Here is a 24,438-nt window from a genome sequence, read left to right as displayed (position 1 = left end):
GAAATGGGGGTGACTAAGTTTGGCTGTGGCTGGAAGAGAAAGGAGTGTCCGGCTAGGAGCCTAGGGGGCGGGCACAGGGCCCCCTGATGTGGCTGTGCCCCAGCTGGCAGCCTCTTTCCTTCCTGTCCACTAGGCAGGCACAGGAGCCTGCTGTGCGGGGGCTCTAGGAGAAGGGGGGCAGAGGGCAGTCTGAGTGGAGGCCGGCCCTGGGCTCAGCAGGGGCGGGAGCTTGGGAGGAGGAGCGGAGGAGATTGCCAACAGGCTTCATATGGAGCAGGAGCCTGGCTGCTGCTCAGGTGACTCTCGACTCTCGGAGGGTGCTGCCATCTGTGCGACCAGCTAGCGGGGTCTCAGCCACCATGATCCAGAACGTTGGGAATCAACTGCGAAGGGTATGGAGGGTGTGCTGGGGAGGGGAGGCAAAGGGGGAGAGGATCTCGGGGCCCCAAAGAGAATTGAAGCTTCCCTTTTAAGTCAGAAGTTCTATGTCTCCTCTCTCATTTTCCACGGGCCATTTTCTAACTTCCTTTTGGAAGGAGAAATGGCAGGACCCCTGGGCTGGTTTATTATCAGCAGCACTCCCCAAACAAGCCCCAGGGGCCGTTAGCTCCCTGAGGGTAGGTTGTGCTGAGTGCAGTCATCTCGCAAGGTCTTTGTGTCTGGAATTCCATTCCGGGGGTGTGTGTTCCTCTCCGCAGAGGTCTGTGTGTGTTTCTGCAGAACTCACGAGCTCTGTGGCCGCAGAGGTTTGTGTGTGTTTCTGCAGAACTCACGAGCCCTGTGGCCGTATGGTATTTAACTCTCAGAGTTCAGGGCTCAAAGGCCACGGAGCTGATAGACGTTACAGGGGTGTGGGGGCCAGTGCCACAGGGTGAAGCTGGGGTTCTGGGGAACAGTAACCTCCTGGGAGAGCAAGTTCTGGACCAAGTGAAGGCTGGTGAAACAACGGGTCTTGCCGGGTGACCTCGCGGCGACCGTTTCCCTAGAACCTCTGAACAGGGACTTTGGAGCTGAGATTAGATGCGGAGGCACGGGACAGACCCAAGTGCTCTGCGGGCTTTTTAGCTGGTGAGCAAAGGGTTCAGGACACACTGGCAAAGGTTGTGCTGGGCACAGAGTACGTGGCGTCTGGGATGTTTTCAGAAAAAGCCTTTTTAAAAGGGGCAGGGACAGATAAATCTCTTCTTCATCCCCTCCCCCCATCTACATTGTTGCCACTCCACTCAGACTTGGGGCACCTTTTCCTCCCTGGTTCCCCCGTCCCACGTCCAGACCCCTCCAATCCACCTTCCCCTGGAGGGATGCTTCTAAAAGGCCAATGCGAAGATTCCTCATCTCAGATGGCTGCCTTCAGGATAACGTTCACATTCCTTACTTGATAAAAAGGATCTTGGTGCTGTGCTCTGCCCACCTCTCCCTCATTCCACTTCGCTCGCCCCTGTGCCTCTGGCATGGCAGCCATCCCGACTGCTTGCCGTTGCTTCAGTGTACTGACCTTGTTCTCTCCTCGTGCTGTTGTGTAACTGTACTTTCTGTGAGCGTGACCCCCAGCCTACCTTGCCCTCTGCTAACTTGTGAGGTACTTGTGAGTCCTCAGATCTCAGTTCAGATGCTGCCTCCTCTGGAAAGCCTTCCCAGATTTTTCTCAGCACAGCGAGCCGTTGTGTTAGCCCCTTCTCGCCCTGGACTGGGTGGTGGACTTACATGTGCATCTCTGCCGCCAGCCAGCGGGTTCCCCAAGGCTGCTCTTGGTGTGCACAGCACCGTGTTGGGCAGGGCCAGAGTCCCAGCCAACGCTTAGCGAATAGATGGGCACAGGCAAGTTTGCAGTGAGGCCAAGGGCGGGATCTGAGCAGCAGGGTGTCTCACCCTGGCCAGTTTGGCTCAGCGGTGAGAGCATTGGCCTGTGGACCAAAGAGTGGCGGGTTCGATTCCGGTCAAGGGCACGTACCTCGGTTTTGGTTTGTCCCTGGCCCTGGTCAGGTCATGCGGAAGGCAACCAGTCAATGTATCTTGCTTACATCTCCCTCTGTCCCTCCCTGCCACTCTCTCTGAAGATAAATGGAAAAGTATCCTCAGATGAGGATTAAAAATAAAAACAAAAACAAAACAAAAAAAGCAGGTGTCTCACTCCTTTTCCCCAGCACAGGGCAGAGAGCACCGTCCAGGTGGGTGGGGCTGCCTGTCTTCCCTTATGTCCGGTCATCTTGAACTCTTCTCCCATCGATCTGACTCTTTCCCATTATCCCCGTCAATACGTGGGAGAAGGCAGCAGGACAGGGACCTATCGCTGTGCCTGTCTTACAGAGACGATGAGCCTTCTCTAGGACAGTTCCTTACATGCGCTGACCACGCTAGGCAGCAGACCGTGCGTGTATTACCCGTCCAGCGCGCAGAGGGAAGTAGAGCTATCATCCCCACGTCCCAGATGCGGAAACGGGGCTCAGAGAAGCTGAGTGGCTTGCCCAGGACCACACTGGTAGAAAGTGGCTCCGAGTTTGAGCTGAGGAACCTGAGGCTCAGCCTGAGGGAAGCCCAGAGTGGGGTTCAACCCACATGTCCTGACTCGGAGCCCAGCTGACACTCCTGTTCTCCACGTGCCCCCCCCGCTGAGTCGGGGAGTGGAGATGGCTGTGGGGCGTAGAGTGTGGACCCACGAGGTGACACAGGTGACCGCATGCCGGCCGAGGACACTCTGGCCTGGATGCCACCTCTGAACCATTGCCTACATGGCAGATCTCCTTGGACTCGCCTGTTCCCTCCTGGATTCTCTGAGTTCCCCAGGCGTACAGGAGAGCAGGGGACAGTTTTCTGGGCGGTTACCAAAGCCATTTTTTTTTGTTTTAATCCTCACCCGAGGACATTTTTCCATTTTTTGTACAGATAGAGTGGGAGGGAGAGAGAGGAAGAGAGAGAGAGGGAAACATCGATGTGAAAGGGACACATCGAGTGGCTGCCACCCGCACGACCAACCAGGGCCGGGGACAAACTGCAACCGAGGTACATGCCCTTAGCGGGAACCGAACCCGGGTCTCTCCGGACCGCAGGCAGACGCTCCAACCGCTGAGCCAAACCGGCCAGGGCACCAAAGCCATTTTTGGTAAAAAGCAAGCAAACCAAAACACCCCACCTAGCTCTCTTCGCTGGGGACTAAAGAAAGCCATGTGAACCTGGGAACTAAAGGGCGGCCCCATGTCACAGGGTTGGGGACCCTCGTCAGTACCTTGTAGCTCTGCAGATAGTGGGCATTTCGGAGGGAAAGTTCTGGCTCTTACCCACCACTGGTTACTCAGCACGCGCTCTGCACGTGTGAGTGAGGGAGGGAGGGCGGTGGGGAGGGAGGGTGTCAGTGAGCCCGGTGGGGTGTCTGCTGCCAGGCTGGGGCTGGGGCTGGAGGAGCACTGAGCGCCTGTCCAGTGGTGCTGGAAGGTCCTCTGTCCTGCCTCTTAATGGAGACCCTTCTCCTTCTCCCATCCAAGGCTCAGTCTACACAGGACACTGAGGTCTACACCCCTGGGCTGGTAGAGACCCGCTGGCATCTCAGTGGGAAGGCTGAGTTTGAGCCTGGTCCACTGGCCAACACAGCCAGGTCAGCTCCCCGGGGTGCCCAGGAACTCTCCTTACCCTGGAAATGGGGGTGGGGCTGTTTGTCCCAGTTCCCCTGAGAAGCCCTGCGCCTGGGTGGTGCTGTTGACATGAACCCACAGAGCTACATGCTGCTCCCCACCCCCTGTGGCGACCAGCTGCTTCACCTTGAACCTGAGGACCCCGGCCGCATTAGGGATCTAGTTCAGGTGTGGGAGGTTTAGGGTGCAACATTTGGTCACTCTGGATTAGAATTTTATCTTTACCTCGTATTCCCCATCTCTGGGTGTCCCAGAGGTCCCCACCAGCCTTGACATCCTAGGAGTCTGGATGTTTGTGAAGGTTTGTACATCACCTTGAGGATGGTCCTGACAATGAATGGCAGGGGTCGTCTGACCGAGGACCCCCTCTGTGTGGGGGTGGAGGAGAGAACCGTAAACATAAAATGACGTGCCCATGATATATAGGGGTGCAAAAACTACTGAGTGAATGAGTGACAGTGGGAGCTCAGAAGGGGGCCGAAGTTGTCCCAGAAGGCCTCCGGGAGGAAGAGGTAAGACTCAGACACTTAGCTGCAGCCTATATGGGAGACACATTGGAACCTTAGTCTCAGCCATGGGCAGATACCTTAGTGTTCTCAGTCTGTCCTGGGCGACTCTTCTTTCTCTCTCAGAACCCAGCTCGGCCCTCATTCCCCTTCCAGTTCCCATCCTGCCTGCTCCCAGAATGAATGGCCTTTCCTTAGGGTGGTGTCCTGACTTCAGTGGTTCCCTCCACAGGCTCAGCATGTGTCAGCATGTGATGAACACATGCTCTTGTGTGGAGCTGACAGCTAATGGGGTGAACAGAGAGTCAAAGAAAAACACGAGGAAAATCTGTGCTAAGGGCTGTGAGTAATAATAGTCGGAGTGAATGTCATGCAAGTGCTAGCTATGTGCCAAGCACGCATGAACTCAGTTATTCCTGGTATCAACTTTGACGTCGGTAATGGTATTGTGCCCATGCTAAAGATGAAACTGACACAGAGAGGTTAAGTAACTTGCCCAAGATTGCACAGCTAGCAAGTGGCCCTGCTGAGTTCAAACTCGGGCTGCCTGGAGAACAGAGAACAGTGAGAGAATAACGAGGGGGCCGGGGAGAGCTCTGTGAGCAGGTGGTGACTGAGTGGAAACCTAGCAGCTGCGGAGGCAGCTGTGGGCGGAACTGGGGAAGAGCATTCCAGGCAGAGGGAACAGCATTCGTGTGCAGGCTCCAAGGTGGGGGGAGCTGGGCACGTCTGAGCAGCTGGGGGAGATCAGTGTGGCTTGGAGCGGAGTGAGCGAGGGCAGAGCAGCTGGAGGGCCTGAGACATGGCTGCCATGTACAGCAGGCAGGGGGGGGGAGGCTGGGCCCCGAGGCAGGGTCTGGGGTTTGGGATACTCGCAGCTGTATAGCTGTCCACCAGACTGTGCACTCCTTGAGGACTCTGGTCCTCCAGACTTGGTGCCAGGGTACGCAGCACCTGAGCTCAGGGACCCAGGGAAGCACATCACCACGCTTTCTCTCCTCTGAATGGCCAGCACCCTGAAGGTTCCAGCCACATCCCACTCACCCCTGACTCCTCACAGTAGGTAATTGGGCAAAAGGATCAGCCCCTGGTACAGAGGAGGCACCAAGAAGTGAGATGATGAGTCTGGGCTTGTATGGCTGATGAGGGACGCAGAACCCCTACCAATGAGGCGGGGACCCTTTTCCAGCCCGTCTTGACCAGGGAGGCGTCCAGAGCCTCTGTGCACCCAACACGTGGTTTTGTCTGTTGTTCTCAGACCCCCCACCATGCTGGCTTCCCTGCCCACCTTCACACACTGACAGTGCAGATTGGGGCTCCCCCACCTTCCCTCACCTTGCATACACCAGGGTCCAGGGGGGCTCTCCACTGCCCCTCACCTGTGCCGGTCCAGGCGGGGCTGAGCTGGCATCCCTGGCACCTCTGGATGGTAGCTCACCACTCTGCCCACAGTGTAAGGATGCAGAGACCTGCCTTGGAGACACTACGTCACTTCACTCCTGTGGGCCTCAGTGTCCTCATCTGCGAACCAGGTCTTCATGCAGATCTCGCTGGATCCTTGGTGGGATGAAAGACTTTGGAGGACTGTAGAACTTGGCACATAATTGGCCATGGTGACTACTGTATTGGTTCTTTTCTGTTCGTCTGACCTGGACTTCAGTTTCCTCGATGGGTGGACCACAGGGTCAGATGGTGAGGGGTGGTGAAGCGAGCTCCCCTGGAGTACCTGCTCCGTGTCAGGCATATTTAAACTTCTCAACCACTCTGCCAGGCTGCTGGTGTCCATCTGGCTTTACTGGTAAGGAAACCAAGCCTCTGGCATGGAGTCGCTTTGAGCCAGTGAGAGAATTCCAGGTCGTGTCGCAGCCCGAGCTGCAGCTGAGCGGGCGCTGGTGCTGTGGCTCCTGTCCTGGGCCGACCTGGCTGCCCCGTGCCTGCTGTGTCCCGCGGCTCCAGGGACAGATGGTGCTGGCGGGTGCTCGTCTGCCAGCTCGCCAGCTGTGGGTCTGCGTGCTCCTCCCATTCCCAGGAGAGCTTCCTGTGGGGAGGAGTGGCACCGAGGCAGGGATGGAAGGACCAGAGTCCGGTGCTTTGGGGACACAGGGATGAGTTAGATTGGACCTGTCCTCAGGTGCCCCCAAGCTGACGGGGAGACAGAGGAACAAGCTGATGCTGACAGCACAGTGTGGCCAGGCTGTGACAGAGGCAGGCGCAGCGGTGGCCCCTTCCAGCCTAGGGGCAGGCCAGCTCCCTGGAGGAGGCCGAAAGCTTTTCCAGGTTCCAGGCAGACAACCGGGCGTGAGATGTGGGGACGAGCTCGTTCCACAAGGCATGGGAGAGAATTTGGCAGTGACCCCTTGAGGAGTCCCTCCCTGGCCCCTCATCCATGTAACATGTACATCCTGCCTGGGGCTTCTTAAATAGTAATAGTAATTTGCCCTCAGCAAGTCAGACATTAATTAATTAACTAATGTCAATAGAATTAAGTATTAAGCATCTCTTGATTGTGGTAATCATTTCACAGTGTGTATGTACATCAAAACATCACCTTGTGCAACCTACATAATACATGTCATTTTTGTTCGTCGATCATATCTCAATAAAGCTGGAAAAAATCACAATGAAACACTGGGACTCTGCAGACATGGGACCTGCCCCCGTCCCCACAGGGTTTCTTACGTCCTCATGTGTGCACCCACTTGACAGTCTAGGAAGACGGTGTACGTGCTTTCCCTGTCTGCTGGTTCAACAGCCCACAGCAGGCTGGCGGCACCTCCCTGTGGCCCATCTCTGGGGCAGGATGCTGGTGTTCAGGGGTCTGGCCTTGCCTACTGGGGTGTGTGTGCCCTCAGGGCAGGTGGAGACTTCTCCAAGCAGGGGACCTGTCGCTCACTGTGGGGGGTGCTTCCGAGCCCCAGATCTCTTCACTCCTTGGCTTTGTCTTATCTGTGACCTCTAGAACAGGCTGTGATCCGCCCCATGGGGTGTGGCCCTGTTCCCAGGCCTGGAAACTGGTCAGAGGTCGGGAGGGGCGGGCCCTTGAGTCTTCCCAAAGTAGCCTTAGGTTTCCAGCACACTCCAGGGCTGAGCTGAACCAGGTGGGTCTCAGTTTCCTTTTGCTTCCTTAGGGAGGGTGTGGAGAGACCCGCTTCTCTGCTTTTCTCCTTCTTCTCTGTGGCCCCAGTGAACTGTGGGAGGGACAGACGATGGTCTGCAGTCAGAGGACTTTTGGCTAGTGGGTGGCAGCTACCCCTTTCCCAGCCTGGTCCCTAGTTTGTAACATGGGGACTCGGGTCACAATGGCCCCTGCCCCTTGAGCCTTTTCTGTGCCAAGCAGGTCTTCCGTGCTGCCCGGTACCAGAGAAGATGGGTTTTAAGAGAACAGTGGTGTGCTGGTGTACGTGCGGCAGGCCCCGAGAGCGTGGTTACGTGGGGAAAGGGGGGAGAGAAGGGGCCGGGGAATTACCTGACTTTGGGTCAAGGGGAGGGTCCCTCCCCCGAAGAAAATTGGAAGCGGGCAAGCACAGACTTGCTCCCCGGCACCCTCCACCCCACCCCGAGGGCCTCCTGAGACTGAGTTACCTGGTCCCCACCAGCCCCACCTTGCTCCTGCAGATAAAGAGAACTTCTGGGCAGCCAGGCTAAGAGGAGGTGTGTCTCACTGCATAGACTTGTTCTCAGCTACGGCTCGGCCCTGTGGATAGGCTGCAGTGGATGGTGATGGGGGTGCTGCCCAGGGTGGTCACCTGGAAGTCAGGGGAGCTGGGAGGCAATCCATGGAGGGTCTCCAGAGTGCCAGGCTCTGTTTCAGAGGTCCCATGGACTGGTGACTGGATTTCTCTCCAGAACTGGCATCCCCCCTTCCACTGCCCCCCCCACCCCGCCCCGCCCCGCATCCTCGCCAGGGGCTGGAGTCAGAGAATACAAGTTCAAGCTCCCCTCTGCCTTTCACTGGCCACCTGTCCTTGGGTGGATCTTTCCGTGTTCCCTGTCTGCGTTTCCTTTTCCTCAACTGTAAAATGAGGACTCCTTCAGAGTGGAGCTGACAATTAAAGGACCCCAAGGACAAGGCCTGGCACACAGTAGGCACAATAAATGGCAGCCGTCAGTTTCTAAAGAGAGATCTTTGAGCCTCTGCAAGGGCGGTTCTTGGGCAGCGCTGTTCTGCAGGCAGCTCTCCGGCCCAGGGGTACCCTCTCCTACGGGCTCTGTCCCATTAGAAGACAAATGAGCTCTAACTCGTCCAAGCCTCTAGGTAAACAACACCCCTCCCCGTCCCCATGTCCCCTTCCGACTACTATCTTGTTCCTTTGCCCTCGTCCCACATGAAAGTTTTCTGTGGCCCCTGCTTCCACTTCTTTACGTCTCCTCCTTCCCCTGATTCACTCTCACTGGGCTCTCTCCCTCTCCAGCCTCCCTCCCTCCCGCCTCCTTATAGCTTCCCTCCCCGTGGGCCTGACCTCTCAGGGCCCCTGGACCAGCTCCCCTCCTCCAGAGACCCGCCCCTCCTGGAGCTCTTCCCACCTCGCCGTGCTCCTCCTCAGCCTCCTTTGCGGGTCCCCGCTCCCACCCTACCTCGAAATAGCTGTCTTCACTCTCTCTTCGGATGATGTCTGTTCTAGATACTATGCTGTGTGACAAACTACCCCAAAACTTAGTGGCTTAAAACAAGAACCATTTTCTTCTGTCTTCAGATTCTGTTTGCCGGGAGTTGGGCAGGGCTTGGCGGGGACTCTTCTGCTCTCTGTGGCGATGGCGGAGACTGCTCCATCTCAGGGTGCTTGGTGGTACTCCGCTGGCAGGCGGGCTGGGCCGGGCAGTCCACGATGGCGTCCCTGGGATCGACCGGTGGGCGTGGCCGGAAGGTTGGGCCTGGCTGGGACTGTCCTTCCTGTACCAGTATGGAACCTTTTCGTAGGACGGTCTCTGGGCGGTCAGGCTTCCCACTCGCAGCGGTTCCAAGAGGCCTGGGGAGAAGCTGCCAGGCTTCTCGTGATCCGGTCTCAGAAGTCACCAGTTGAAATGTGACAACCTGTGATGTAGATTCAAGGGGAGGGGATTGGACTCGACCTGTCCCAGGGAAGAGCAATGGAGAACTGGCAGCCTTGTTTGACTGACCGTGAGGGGTGGCGACCTGCGGCTCGTACGTGCCCGGGTACTCTCACATCTCCAGCTGCAGCCTCTTCACCAGTGGCCTCCAAACTTGAACATTGTCACCTCCTTGACATCTCCCTTTCAGTATTTAATAGGATCTCAAAATTTCTTGATTCCATCCCCTACTTATTTCTTTCTAGTCTCCCTCAACTCAGTAACCAGCATCATCATCCATCAGCCATGTGTCCGAAGCCTGGGTCCTCCCTACATCCTACCTTTCTCTCGTGCTCAGGTGTGGAGTCCATCAGCAATGCATGCTGGCTCCACCTCCCGCTTCCACTGTCCCCCCCCACCCCCACCCCGCATCCTCACCAGGTGCTGGAGTCAGAGAACACAAGTTCAATCTCCCCTCTGCCTTTTACTGGCCACCTGTCCTTGGGTGGATCTTTGAGCTTCTGCAAGGGCAATTCTTGGGCAGCCCCTGTTCTGCAGGCAGCTCTCTGGCTCAGGGGTACCCCTCTGGGGCCATCGTCTCTCTGCATCTTCAGTGTTACTAGCCCAGCCTGAGCTCCATCACCTCTCCCTGGACTGTAGTGGCCCATTAGGAGTCTCTCTGCTTTCTCTCTCACCCTCTAATTCACCCCCACACAACCATAGAGTGATCTTAAAATGCAAATCAGATCACCTCCCTCCCCACTTACAGCTTCCAGTTCTTCCCATCATGCTTGGAGTAAAATCCAAATTCCACTGGAACCTACGAGGTTTGGGTGACAAGGGCCCTTCCTATCTGTTCCCCTGACATTTCCCATCTTGCCTCCCTCCTGGACACCGCTCCGGCCACCCTGACCACCCTGCTATTCCTCTGGCAGCCTGGCCTGTCCCTGTCCCTCCTTGGGATCTTTGCTCCCTCTGTCCCCCTACCTGGACCCTGTGTCCCCAGAGCCTCGCAAAACCACTCCTTTTTGTCATTCATTCAGACCCTGATTACCTCACTACACTAGCTCCTCCCCATCCATCACCTCTTTCTTTATCACGTTGCTGGATTTTCATAGCATTTTTCACTCTCTGAAATGATCTTGTTCCTTTATTTGTTCACTGTCTGTGACAGAAGAGTCTGTCTTGTGCAGGCTGTAGTCCCAACACCTTGAAGGAATGAATGGGAGTTTTAAAAAGGGTCAAAGTTGATCCCAGCCACAATTGGCCTCTTTCTGACCTTGTCCATCCCTGTCTGGTCTTACACCTCGCTAGGACCCTTCCTGTCCTCTGACCCAGCCGGTCCTTAGACTTACAGCCAGAGGGCTTCAGGCCAGCCCCCACTGCTCCTCCTGCCCCTCCTGGGACGTGTTGTCCTTTGCCGCTCCCTGTTCCCTCTGTTTCCCTCACAGGGCTGGGCCTCACTCTGCCTGCTGTACCCCAGTGGGAGGCTCTCCTTTCCCTGCCACTAAGTCTTCCTGCCCTAAACATGCCCTCACCCCTCACCACAGCAGGGTGCTGGTTTGGTCGCAGCAGGAGTTGTCACTGTTGAGCTGTGGACAGATGAAGACATGCAGCTGTTTTTGCATAAACAACCACAAGTTAGAGACACACAGCACAAATATAACTTAAAGCAAAGTGATGGCAGTAGAAAAAATGTAAATGCAGGCCGATACCCCAAATCTTGTTTATTTCCATCTGCTTGGCTTGATGTTTATGCTGGAACGTTTCAGGTGTCCATCAATGACCGGGGGTGTCTTCATTCAAGTCATTTGATCCAGTGTTGAACAGAGCAGACAAATGTGGTGACCCACTGGAAACACCTCCCAGTGCAATTTAACGCATATTTACTGAGCACTTACAGTGTTCTGGGTCTGTGCAAATGCAAAATATACAAAACATATCTATTCCTGCCCCGTGACCTCTTCCCTTGTGCTTGGAATGCCTTGTTTCCAGTGAACCCGAGCTGGTTTCTAGTGATCGGCATCTTCTAGTCCAAGAAGCCATTTCCCTGTGAGGCATCTGAAGCCGTGCTGGGCCCAGCACCCCTGAGTCTGGTCAGACTGTGTGGGCAGCTGTGCTGTTCAACATCTTGATTGGTGGCTGAAATGAAGTCCTGGTGCTAACAGATTGCATGGTCACCTGGCGGTGACTGTCACAATCAGGCTGAAAGGCTGGTCTGCCCCCCACCGCTTCTGGGAGCTTCCCTTTGGCCCTCTATCTACCTGACAGTGGGTCTTCATCTTCAAACTTGGCGAGAGCTCAGCAAGGCTTCCTGGCCACTCAGAGGGTGGCTCTTACCCCCGGGGGACCTTGCAGGCTCTTCCTGGCTCAGATGATTTTCTGTGTCTTCAACAATGCCTCACTTTTGTTTTTTTAATTTAAAAAAATTATTTATTGAGTTTTGAGATAGAGAGAGAGAGACATCGATTTGTTGTTTGCATTCATTGGTTGTTTCTTGTATGTACCCTGACTGAACCTACTACCTTGCCAAATTGGGATGATGCTCTAACCAACTGAACTACCCAGCCAGGGCCAACAATGCCTCACTTTTTTTTTTACCCTCACCTGAGGACATTTTTTTCCAATTTTTGTTCAGATAGAGGGGGAGGAAGAGAGAGAGAGAAAAACATAGACGTGAAAGGGACCTATCGAGTGGCTGCCACCCGCACGACCAACCAGGGCTGGGGACAAACTGCAACCGAGGTATGCGCCCTTAGTGGGAACCGAACCCGGGTCTCTGTGGACCGCAGGCCGACGCTCTAACCGCTGAACCAAACCGGCCAGGACACCTCACTTTTTAACATGAGGAGCTGACACATTTCGACCACTTTCAATGGATCAGACCCTGTTCTAAGCATCTTGCACATAAAATCTCATTGAATTTCCTCTATGAACATTATTCCCACTTTATAGATGTGGAAAGTGAGGTTCAGGGTAGCTTAAGTAAGTGTTTAAGGTCATCCAGGGAGACAGGGGCGGGGCCAGGATGCCAACGCACCTGGTTCCGAGGGATCTGCTGCCGGCCCCCGAGCCTTCTTGTTTTTTTCCTTCTCTCTGTGCCCTGCTCATCATATCTTTAACAAACCTTTATTGCAGACTGAGATTCCTCTGAGACAGTGTAGGGCACACAGGGGTGGGGTGGGGCTAGCACAGGTGTCTGGCCGCGCGAGAGCTTGAGGCCCAGGGAGAGACTTGGAACACAGGGGTGCCCCGTGGAGAGCGGGTGTGCGCTGAGCACGGCCTCACCTTTAGACCTGGTGACTCAGAGCCTCAGAAGCAGCCCTTCGGGGTTGGCGCCTCCTTGCTAGGCCTCATTCTGAGGCCTGGTCTACTCCTTAACCGGTGTGAGGGAATGCGGTCCGTGGATGAAGTCCCAACTCCTGCCCTTACCCCTTGGCCCTGCTTCGGAAGGTCTCCGGGACACTTGGGGAACAAAAGTTAGTGTGTTGTGTGAGGGAAGCTGGGAAGAAGACAAGGAGGACCGCAGAACTGGGTAGGCAGGAGAGCTGGGGACGTCTGGGGCCTGGGGAGGGGGAGCGTAGGGGCGGTCAGCCTGAGGGGCTGGAGGAAGTGGCCCCACCTGCTTGGGACAGACAGGGGCACCATCCCTCAGAAGGAGGGGCCTGCCTGGGTTGGAGGAGCAGCTGGGCCTGGAAGGGGCCACCCAACGCGTTGCTAGTTTCCTGGGGCAGGAAGTCCCAGCTGCAGCCAGAATCCTATAGGGCTGAGAGAGGCAGCTCAGGCCTGAGGAATGTGTGCAGCCTGGGAGGGTGAGAGGGGCCCCTTTCCTGCTTCCCGTATTCTCTCTGGGGGGAGAGAGAAAATCTCTACTCTTTTACTTGCTCGGTTCTCTCCCAGCCTCTATTCTTTGACCTCATGGTTTTTCTATTCTCTCTCTTTGCCTTCTTTCCCTCTTTCTCTGTCTCTGCAACCTCTCCCTTCTCTCCCTTTCCCTCTTCCCAGTCTCTCTTCTCCCTTACCCTCCCGAAGGGGACTTGTGATGGCTGGAGCTGGTGTGCCCAGCTCCAAGGTTAAATGGGGTTGTCAGGGTGGCTGGGCCTGACCCATCACCTGGCCACCTGTTGCCATGGTGACCCAGAGGCAGAGTCAGCAGCAGCCCTGGCTGCCTAGTGGGGAGGGCATGAAGGGCTCTGATGAGGAGAAAGGCTGGACCTGTTCTTCACAGTCCCTGAAGGGCCCACCTCCCTGCCAGGGGCTTTTGCAGGGATTTTTGCCTGTAAATGTGGGATCTGGGCTGGGTGCTATCGGAGTGGCTCCCCTGAGGGGCCACAGGTACTATTAGAGCGACTGGGGACAATTGGACTTGGTCAGACTGCCTGTGTTCAGATGTGTCCTGCCTCTTTATGGGATCTGCTGGAGGGAGGAGGTGGGAGGTAGCAAACAGCCCCAAGGGAGAAAGCCACAGGGAGGCAGCTGTCCACTATGTGGAGTGTGTGTGTGGGGGGGGTGAGGATGGGGGTGGGAGTAGTGTTAGAAGAACCAGGAAGACCTGCTCCTCAGCGGAAGGGCCTACGTCAGAAGGGAATGAGTCCCCTGACTCTGGGAGCAAGCAAACACATGGGAGAAGCCACTGGAGGGAATGTGGTAGCTGAGATTCCTGCCCCTGAGAGGGGTGTATCTAGCTGACCAGGAGGTTTCCTCACACTCCTGAGAGCTGAGGATTTACAAAGAGCAGTGTTCGGCAATCAGAAGCCTGGCCCCTCACAGGCTTCCGGGCCTCGAGCATTCAGCGAGACAAGTGCTTGACCCTGGACTGTGCTGGGAGGAGCCACTGACAGCATCACCCCTTCCAGCAGAGCATGTGAGGGTACACAGGGAGGAGCGTGTCCTGTATGGGTCCCAGCCTGGCTGTGTGGTGGGGAAGGGCTGTGCCTGGCATGGATGCCTGGGATGACGAATACCTACCTTGCCCGTCAAACAAGAGAGGTAGTTATTTACGGCAAAGTGGCTAAGCCCCTCAGCCTCTGAGTTAAACAGACTTGGTTAAGTCCCACAGCTGCCCTTTACTGCTGTGTGATTGTAAGTTACTTTCCCTCCCTGAGCCTCTGTTTTCCCGTCTATAAAATGGGAACAACAGCCTTCAACTATTAGGACCCTGTGAAGATTGAATGAGATAATGCATAGAAAATGCCCAACACAGTGCCTGGCACATATTAAATATTTAAGCAAGGGAGAGTGATTGTTCTCGGTCTCCCCTGTATACCCACCCTTTCAATTTTATAAACGAGGAAGCTGGGCCAGAGACGGGAAAACTAGCTCGTGTCCCATCGATCGTTAGTTGTGGGGCATACCGCTGAGCCAGCACCCAGGCAACATGGAGAAGTGGGAGTGAGGGCGTTGGCTGAGGCTAATCCGAACCCCCAGCCCCACAGCCTGTCCCCTGTCGTGCAGGCTCCGCACACACTCCCACAGACCCCTGCCACCCCTCGGTGCAACAGCACCTCCTAGGTAGCCCCTTGTTCTATGGCTCAGTGAGTGCGGGGACCCACTCAGGCTTGCCCACCTGGCAGTGCCGGAATAAACGAGGGCAGAACCATTGCAGTTTGCGTAGCACTTTGCATGTGTCCCCTCCCTTTGTGCTCAGGACGGCTCTGCAGAGTACTCACAATCTCGTGGTGCAGATGAGGAAACTGGCCTGTGGGGTGCGCAGCTGTGGAACACACGAAGCGCTGGGAGGGGGAGCAAGTCGCCTGCGGCCCCTGCGTTTCTGAGGGTAGGTCTGGGTTCGCGTGCAGCCTACCCGGCTCTAGAACCCAGGGTCCCACGGTGCCTCCCTTCCCCACATTTTCATTTTCCCAAAGCTGAGGAGCAAGGGTTGCTGGAGCCTCTCATGGTTTGGGAAAGACAAGGTCCTGTCCAGCCCAAGCGCTCCATCCTTTCCAGCCCCTCAAATCGATGCTCCCTAACATGTGCACAACACCTCACAGTTGGCTGGGTGCCCTCAGTTTTAGGGTCTTCGTTAGACCTTACACTGCTCTTGGATGAGACGGGTTGAGGGTGTTTGTCCTCCGCTTCTCAATAACTTACCCAAGGCCTGCCTGACTCTGGGCCCTTTCTCTAAGACCTTGGGCAGAGAGCCCCAGTGCCTCAGCTTCCGTAGTCACACCAGCAGGCTATTGTGATCGGTCTCCGAACCCCTCCCCACTCTCCTGGTGGAGGAAGGGGTGCCTGGTTCTGTGGTTCAGAGCAGGGGCACCTTGGACAGGACTTGGGACTTCTCTGGGCTCGGGTCTCCTGTGTACCTCGCCGGTGATAACCCCTCAAACAGGGGTCCATGGGTCACATGGGATAGGAAGGGGAATGCCCTCTCCTCCCCTTTGGCCCCTGGCAGGCTCCTTGTGGGGCAGGGGGAGTTCTCCTGATCCAGCTGAAGGTAGGTGTCAGATTTCAGACAAGTTTATTTTTACCTTGGGGGCGGAGGGAGGCAGGTGATGTTCAGGCTCTCTGTTCTAGAATGAGGTGAAGGGGCAGGTGAGAGCCCTGACCTCTAGTGGGGAGCCTCGCCTGAACTCATGGCCTGTGTTCTCCCTGCCTTTGTGGGGTGACACTAGTGGGAATTGGGGACCCACTGAGTACACTCATTCATTTGGTCCCCAACAAGCCAGGCCCGTGGACAGCAGGAGTGGGGAGAGAAGCTCCTGCCTGGTGGATCTTCTGGTCCAGTGTCAGCCAGACACTCCCACAGTGAAGTCAGCATGGTCACTCACTGGGGAGACGCTCGAGAGGCACGGGAGCCGGAGCAGGGAGGCGGGAAGAGATCATGGAACCGAGGGATGAGTAGGCACTGCAGGAGGCAGAGAGCATGGCAAAGGCAATGGCTCTGGAGGGCAGTGGCGTGATGAGAATGAGGACCTGAAAGAAGCCCGTGAGGCTGGGGGCACGCGGGTGAGCGAGGCTCAGGGGCCTCGGGCTTGGGAGGACTTCCTCCTGGGAGCCAAGTCTGGGGACTATAGGTAAAGGCCTCATTTGACGCATGAGGAAACTGAGGCCCAGAGAGCTAATAATAAAAGCTACTGACCGTTTTTACCAGGTGCCAGGTACCATGCTAAACAGTCCGCTTCTAACATCATTTTTTAGCCAGTGTAGCTGGCATTTTACATTTAATTTAACTTAGTAGGCTTACCTGATATTTATCTAAAGTATTTTTCTGAAGAATTGAAAACATTTTTTATCAAGGTGAAATATAACATACAATTACCCATTTTAAAGTTGAATTCAGTGGCATTTAGTACATTCACCATGTTGTACAACCATCACCTTTATCTAGCCAAAACATTGCCATCGCTCCAAAGTAAAACTCCTCACCCCTGGGGCAGCTTCCCCAAGCACTGGCCATCCAAAGGGCGAGGCCGCCGCCTGGTCAGTCTGACCAGGCCGTGGGCTCTGTTTTCTCCTCTGCCATTGACTGGCTATGTGATGTGGGGTAATTTGCTCCCCTCTCCGAGTCTCAGATAGGAAGAATTTCTTCCATCTCTCCATCTCTGAGGCCTGTGGAAGTGCCCTAGAGATGTAAATGTGGATTTTGGCTGGTGGGTCTGGGAGTATCAAGTTCTACCATTTCCCAGGTGCTCAGAAGCATGTACCTGCTCTCAGCCTTGGTTTGCTCATCAATAAAATGGGTAGAACAATGCCTTACAGGGTAGATATGAGCATTACTGAGATAATACATCTGAAAGCTCTTAACATAAATCGTGATACATACTAGGTATTCAGTAAATGTTAACCAAACGAATGGCATATGGGAAGTCTTACTAAAAAACTATTGATTTAATTCTCTACCGTTCCCACCCCCAATTTTTGAAAAATGTTAAGTGCCAACATACCCTTTAGCTAGAAGTAAATTGAGGATGTTTGTATCGGGCACTGGGGACCAGTATTTATCTTTTAGAATAAAGGCATAATCTGATATGACCATCAGAAGCCTGGAGCAGCCCTGGCCGGTTTGGCTCAGCGGTTAGAGCGTCGGCCTGCGGTCCGGAGAGACCCGGGTTCGGTTCCCGCTAAGGGCACGTACTTCGGTTGCAGTTTGTCCCCGGTCCTGGTTGGTCGTGCGGGTGGCAGCCACTCGATGTGTCCCTTCACGTCGATGTTTCTCTCTCTCTCTCCCTTCCTTTCTCTCTCCCTCCCACTCTATCTGTACAAAAAAAAAAAAAAAAATGGAAAATATCCTCGGGTGAGGATAAAAAAAAAAAAAAAAAGAAGCCTGGAGCAGCCCACCAGTGTCCTCCCAGTTCTCAGGCTGGCTTCGTGGACAACTGCCCCCTCTTTTTACCTGAGTTTGGTGCCCACTGCTACCCTTCATTGCCTTGTCCGCTGGGAATCTCAAATCCAAATGCAATTCTGTATGACAGTATCTTTGTGCAACTGGATTCCTAACATAATTGCTTCTCCCTTATTTGGTTTCTTAGCTCTGTTTGCATTTCAGCTCCCAGTGCCTGTGCCTCGTGTGTGTGTGTGTGTGTGTGTGTGTGTGTGTGTGTGTGTGCTGCCTCAGAGCCTTTTTTGGGAGAAAGGTAGGGAACCTGAAGGGGAATTTAGGGTGTTGACAAATGTGCCTGCCTTGCTGGTGGGGAAACCACCAGAGGCCGTCCCGGTCTCTCTCTCTGAGAGGCAGGAGCCACCTTTGTGGGGACAGGGCACCGGGCGAGGCAGCTCCCCTCAGACACCTCACAGAGGTCTGCTCAGACAACCAGGCCTTCAGGGGCCGGCAGGCTCTGAGGGCGGGCCACAGGCTGCTTCTCCCTGCCCCCTGGAGCCTGCATTTTGGTCCCCAGCCCCTCTGGAGAGCCGGGAGGCAAGGGGAGGAACAGCTCTTTCAGTCTCACACCCTGAGCTTGGGTCCAGGCTGCATTACCAATGGCTGTTTGAACTCTCACAGAACCTCTCAAACAGGCTAACAGTGTCGCCTCTTCCCCATAAAGCTCTGGTGAACGCATGGGTAAGAGAAGGCTCTGTCAGGTCCCGTGTGCCTGGCTGGTGTGGCTCAGTGGTTGAGCGTCGACCCATGTACCAAGAGCTTGCCGGTTCGATTCCCGGTCAGGGCACATGCCCAGGTTGTGGGCCCGATCCCTAGTGGGGGGGCGTGTAGGAGGTGGCCAATTCATTTCTATCTCTCTCCCCCTCTCTCTTCCTCTCTCTCTCTAAAAAAAAAAACACAAAAAAACCCCAAACAAACAAAAAGTCCAGTGTGAATTATAGTCAGGCCTTTCCCAGCTATGTTTCTGTAGGAAGTCGGAACTCAGCTTTATAATACTAACAGTAAGTGCTCAACAAATGTTAGCCATCTGGCAGGCATGTGCTAGGGGCTTTAAACCTTTGATCTCATTTAGTTTCATCCTTAGGATGACCCCTGGAGGTAGGTATTATAACCCCATTGTTTACAGATGAGGAAACTAAGGCCCAGAGAAGTTGAGCAGCTGCTCTGAGGTCACACAAGTTAGTTGTAGTTAGATTCGAACCCTGGCTGGGCCAATTTCCAAGGCCTGTCCTGGTCGGGCAGTTGAGAGGTCACCCGAGCCTGCTCCTAACTGCCAGGGCAGGTGGGCCTCCCTTGCTCTTGTCTGCTGTTCCGATGGTCCCTGCAGGGACCATGATCCCTCTGCTGGCTGGTCTCCTTTTCTGGGTAATCACTGTAGGCCACACTCCTCTCCAGGAGTCTTCCGGGGTTTCTGGGGATCCCTTGGCCCCTTCCCCCCGTCTCTGCCCACACAGTGTCTCAGGCTTTCCTTGGCTGTGGCAGTTCCTGCCACCCAAGGCTCCACTGTTCCTGTTTGTGCTCTGCTGTCTGCACGTCCTCTCTGCCCCTGACTTCCTCATCTTCAGGTCTCCGCTCCAGGTGACCCGTCATGGGCCTCTTCCACAGGTGTTCATTCGCACCTGCTCGGTGCCGGGCCCGAGTCTGCCCTGTCCCGTGGGAATGCCTGTCTGGTGGGAGAAGTGTCTGCCTGCGGTGATGGCCCAGCTTGGTCAGTGCTGTCATGGAGACGGGCGAGGCTGTGGGGGCTGGGAGGCCCTAACTGTCCCCGGGGAAGAGGCAGGGAAGGGGGGACCTGAAGAAGGAGGAGGAAGGACTCACCTGGCAGATAGGGCAGGTAGGGGAACCTAGGCAGAAGCAGCACCCACGTGGCAGAGGAGTGGAGATCGGTGCTCTGAGGCGCCACCTGTGGGCGAGCTGGGAGGGCCGGTGCTGGGCTCGTGGCAGGAGCTAGAGCAGGGCCTTGATCCTGGGAGCAGTAGGGCGCGTCACGTCCGGAGCAGGGGGTGTCTGATCAGGCTGACTGTTTAGACAGGTCTGTGCGGTTCTGGGCAGGAGGGGTTACAAGGACTGAACTGGTCTCCTTGCCAGGCAGGGTACAGTAAGTTATGGTTGTCCAGACTGGGGTCTGCTTTATCAGATCATCCCGTTGGTGCTGAGGCCAGAGGAGGTGGAGACTGGAGGCCTGTGCACAGGCTATGGAAACAGTCCAGGGCCACGCAGTGTGGGGCCCCAGGCGTGGCAGGGCATGGGGTGGGCTGAGAGCTTCAGGGAGTTGTATCCCTGTTACCTGGCTCATTGTGGGAGGGAGGAAATCCAGGTCAAGAGTGTAAGTGTGGCCCAGCCGTTGGGGCTCAGTGGTTGAGTGTCAACCCATGCACCAAGAGGTCGCCGGTTCGATTTCCAGTCAGGGCACAGGTTGTGGGCTTGATCCCCAGTGGGGGGCATACAGGAGGCAGCCAATCGATGTTCTCTCTCATCGATGTTTCTATCGCCCTCTCTCTCTCCCTTCCTCTCTCTAATATCAATAAAGAAAAAAAAAAGTGTTAGTTGGGGCTGTGGTCAAATAGCCTTAAGGAGCACCAGCCCAGGAGGGTTCATCCTGGCTCCCCAGGTGTGTGGCCCTGGGCCAGCCTTTCTTTCCATGTGCCTCAGTCCCCCCATCAATGAAGGAATTGGGCAAAGTGGCCTCTCCTGCTCTGACCAGCAGGTCTGTGACCGAGCTGGCCCAGGAGGAGGGACACAGAACCCTGGTGTAGCCAGCTGAGGTCTAGTCTGGAATTATCAAATCTGCTGCGGCCAGAGCCTGGCATGGCTGCCTTCTGAGAGTAGTGGGCTCTGCCCCCCCGGCAGCTGCCTTGGCTCAGCCTGCCTGGCTGCCCCAGGATCTGACTTCATCCAGGACCTCCACCGCCCCTGTGACTGGCCCTGGGAGGAGTGGCCCAGCTCTAGGGCCCCATTGGCCAAACCTTCCTGCACACTCCGCTGCCTCCCAGGCTGGCTGGCTGCCCGCCCGCCCTGGGACGAGAAGGACGCCTGGCCTGGCCTGACACGGGCAGGCTGTCCTGTAGCCAAGGAAGGAGTTGGAGTCTGAGAGGCCGTGTCCTGGGCCACCGGTGCTGCGCTGTCCCCTCCACTGGTGCGATAGCCCAGGGGCTCTGTACCCCTTTCTTTGAGAGGAGTGGGGAGACAGCCATAGTGGGACTTATCCCACAGCTTGCAGAGGGTGGGGATGTGGGAGCTCAGCCCTGCGCGAGGAGCTCAGTATTTCCTGTCTGACAGGGTGACAAGGCTCCTTTACTTCCTCTCTGGAAATCTCAGCTGGGCATGCTGGAGCCCTGCAGGGTTCAACCCCAGAATCCTGGCACCAGGCCCTGACCACTTTGTGAGTGATAGATGGGGCTCAGGAAGAGAGGGGACTTGCTCAGGATCACATAGCCCTCAAATCTGTCTCTGCTTTGTCCTTCCACAAAGTCTGTCTCTGCTTGTCCCTCCACAAACCTTGCATGAGGTCCTCCTTCTAGAGTAGGAGATTCTCAAAGGGATTGGCCTGATTTACCTTTGCATTCTCAGTATTTGGCCCACGGCCTAGCGCAGAGGAGGTGCTCAGTGAATGAATGAAGGAAGGAATGAATGAAGCAAAGATCCTGCCTTCAGGCATGTAGAGTCCATTGGGAAGGCAGGGACTCTTTTTCATAGAACAGGAAATAGGAGGCTGGTAGGGGTGGGGATTGATCAAGTGGGAAGCAGAGGGAATTAGAACTCAGGTGTCCTGACTTCTGGTGCAGGTCTGTTTCCAGCCTCACTTTCCTCAGCTGTAGAAATGGGGTCTGCCTTCCTGGTGAGGCTCCAGTGAGGTGGTGGATGTGAAGACAGGCTTGTGAAGCAGGGACACGGTGTATGCATGCCCAGAACTGCCCAGAAACCCCACACGTCTGCTGCCTTTCTTCTTTCCGCCTGTGCATCTTGCCTCCCCCATTCCCCTAGCTTTCTCCAGGCTTCTTTCTGGAACGTTTTGGGCAGAACCTCTGGCTGTGGGAGGGGTTTGGGAACAGTGTAAGAGAACAGAGTCAGCCTGCTTCCTCCCTCTCCCGTCTCCCACACCCAGAAAGGCAGCCACTCGCATCCACATCCATGCAGCCCCTGTGCACACCAGGCTGGAAATGCCTTGGCAGTGGTTACCATGGTGATATTCCTGCTTAGACACAAGGCCTGTGAGATGCCTGCAAGATCCTGCAAGCCTGGCAGCCTGGCACCTTGAAGGCTTCCACCCACGCTGAGAGCTCCTGGAACAGCTTCCCTCCTCTCTCCCCTCGGTGCCCAGCGCTGTACCTCGTACCCAGGGACTCTTGGGAGTGGGCTGCCTCTCTGGGGCCCTTCCAGCTGTTGGGGTCAGACAGGCTCCATTCAAATCCTAGTTCCACCATTTATGAGTCAGTAACCTTGAAGCAGTCATATTGGTGTGTTTTGAATTTGCTGAATTAGCTAGGGAGCCTTACAGGGGGAATTATCCAAGGAGCACCCTCTTCCCCTGCACGAGGGCCATCACTGCCCTGAGCTGTCACTGCCCCCATCTGAGCAGTGGCAGGGTCAGCCTCGGGTCGTGACACTCTTTGCTGCTGAATCCAGGCCCGGAGCTCTGGCTTCCTCTCTTCTGAGCCCTGGGATCCCCGCAGGCACTGCAGTGTGATGGGCGGGACCTCAGACGCAGCCAGACCTCTGGGGTCACAGATACGTTTTGCCACTTACTTGGGCCTCAGTTTCCTCAACTGTGAAGTGAGGATAATAATGAACCTACCGCAGGGGTTTGTTGTGCAGATAAAATGGAATTAGTACATGGAAAGTGCTTAGAAGAGTGTTGGATATTTAATAAGTGCCATACAAATGTTGGTGACAACTGCTATCATCACCGCAATTGACACTGGCCATGAGAATTGGAACTCCTGCCTGCTCCTCCTGTCATTTTTCTCACACACGCAGGTATACCCAGCTCTCTTCACAGTCTGATTAGGGAAAGTGGACCCGAGAGGAGATGGCAGGTCGGCTCCACCTTCTCCATCCCACCGCATCCGAGGGACTGCTAGGCACTCGACGCCTCTTCTGTCCAGTTCTAAGAGGAGCTGGGCCCTGGGCAGAAGCTGCACCTCTAATGAATGGGTTTGAGGATTTTCTCAGCTGGTTCTCCAGCTGGCAGCTGCTGTAGCCCTGCCCTGGCTCACAGCTGCGCAGTGACTTTCCGGAGCCCTTCCAGTCTGCAGAGCTAAGTGCTAAAGACAGATGAGCACCCAGCAGAGGTGTCACCCGAAGAGCAAGGAGCCCAAGGAAGGGCCCTTGGGGGATGAAATAGGAGCTGCTTCTTGAAACATCTGATTGTGGGAACAAATCCCCAGGCTTGTCTGCTGGAGGGCTCTGCACAGGGAGGGGAACTCTTTAGAGCATGAAGGTCAATTGGAGGCAAAACTTTAAAAAGCTGACCCATACCCTGGCCAGTTTGGCTCAGCAGTTGGAACATCGACCTGCGGACCAGAGTCCTGGGTTCGGTTCCCGCTAGGGGCACGTACCAAAAAAAAAAAAATTTAAAAAATAAAATCAATAAAAAGAATTAAAAATATTTAAATAATAATAATAATAAAAAGCTGACCCACAAGCTGAAGCAAGGAGGACTGAGTTCTCTGCTTGAGTCCTCTCTCTTCCCCTCCCTCAGGCCAAGGTCATGTTAACAAGGAGCTGTTGGCTGAAAGGGACCTGGGCATCCAGATGGCTCCCTGGGGCTTAGGGCTGGGGCTTAGGGCTTGGAGCTGGGATCTGGTGGGAGGTGGCCCTGAGGTGCTCTCTTCTCTCCCTCCAGCCCTCAGGTCTCAGGGATGGGCAGACCCAGGGGACCCTGCAGTGAGCTGACCTCTCTGACCCCACCTGTTCCCCAGGGCTTCGCCTCCGTGTTCTCTAATCGCCAGTCCCGGAAGTCAGCCTCCCGCGCAGAGAACAAGGACAGCGCCATGGCCGATGGTGAGGGGTACCGGAACCCCACAGAGGTGCAGATGAGCCAGCTGGTGCTGCCCTGCCACACCAACCAGCGTGGCGAGCTGAGCATCGGGCAGCTGCTCAAGTGGATCGACACCACGGCCTGCCTGTCTGGTGAGGCGTGAGCACTGGCACAGCCGTCCTCCCACCCACGGGCCCCACACACCCGGAGCAGAGGCCTCGGTTTTGCTGACATGGTTGCTGTCCCTCATCCCCGCTTGCGATGCCCACTCCAATTTCTCGATGCTCAGCTCTGACCCACCCTCCCCCAAAAGCCCCAGCTCTGAGTGCCCTTGGGTCCCTGCTCCAGCACAGGATGGCCTTAAACGTGGCTGCCCCCAGACTGGCTGAGGAGTGCTGTGAGCACGCACCATGCTGTCTGCCCTAACGAGCCCCTACCTTAAGTTGAATTGAACCCATTTCATTGCTTTTGTTGTCCCAGTATTCTCCATCCTACAGGGAGCTCACAGTCTGATGGCGGTGGGGGACAGACAGGTGACCCAACTGCCCCCATCACTGTTTTATAGTGACTGGGAAAGGGAGCTGAAATGGGGGCTGTGGGAGAACAGACCAGAGACCGTGACCCAGCCCCGGGGACAGAGAAGGGAGTCTAGAGGGACTGAGACACGTGAACTGAGTCTCGAGGGTGAGAATGATTCAGGCGAGCAAACAAAGGTGGACGAGGCTGACTGAGCAGACGTGCGGGCACTCTAGGAGGCTGACTAGCATGGCGTGACCATTCATTTATTCAACAGCTACTGATTGTGTGTCTACTATGTGCCAGACACTCTTCTGGGACTGGGGTACAGCAATGAACAAAGCAGGCAACAATTCTTGCCCTCAAGTACCTTGTAGCTGAACAGAAGGGAGAGGTACTAGATAGACAAAACCCAGGTATATGAAACAGGGCACACAACCTTGACGACAAGTGAAGAAGGTT

The 24,438-nt window shown here is 55.5% G+C and overlaps 1 protein-coding gene across 1 annotated transcript in view; it reads left to right on the top strand.

Annotated features, from left to right (window-relative positions):
- The first annotated feature begins 352 nt into the window (after window positions 1-352).
- ACOT11 (acyl-CoA thioesterase 11) overlaps window positions 353-24,438 on the top strand; it is a 41,827-nt gene continuing 17,741 nt past the window's right edge. Inside the window, exons 1-2 of the mRNA XM_036257197.1 lie at window positions 353-392; window positions 23,402-23,612. Coding sequence (XP_036113090.1) covers window positions 360-392; window positions 23,402-23,612 — 244 coding nt within the window. The 5' untranslated portion in view covers window positions 353-359. The remainder of the gene's footprint in view (window positions 393-23,401; window positions 23,613-24,438) is intronic.

Source organism: Molossus molossus, unplaced genomic scaffold, assembly GCF_014108415.1.
Source record: "Molossus molossus isolate mMolMol1 unplaced genomic scaffold, mMolMol1.p scaffold_m16_p_12, whole genome shotgun sequence".
In the NCBI taxonomy this organism is placed as follows: domain Eukaryota; kingdom Metazoa; phylum Chordata; class Mammalia; order Chiroptera; family Molossidae; genus Molossus; species Molossus molossus.
The sequence above is the reverse complement of the archived record's forward strand: the minus strand, read 5'-3'. Positions and strand labels throughout refer to the sequence as shown.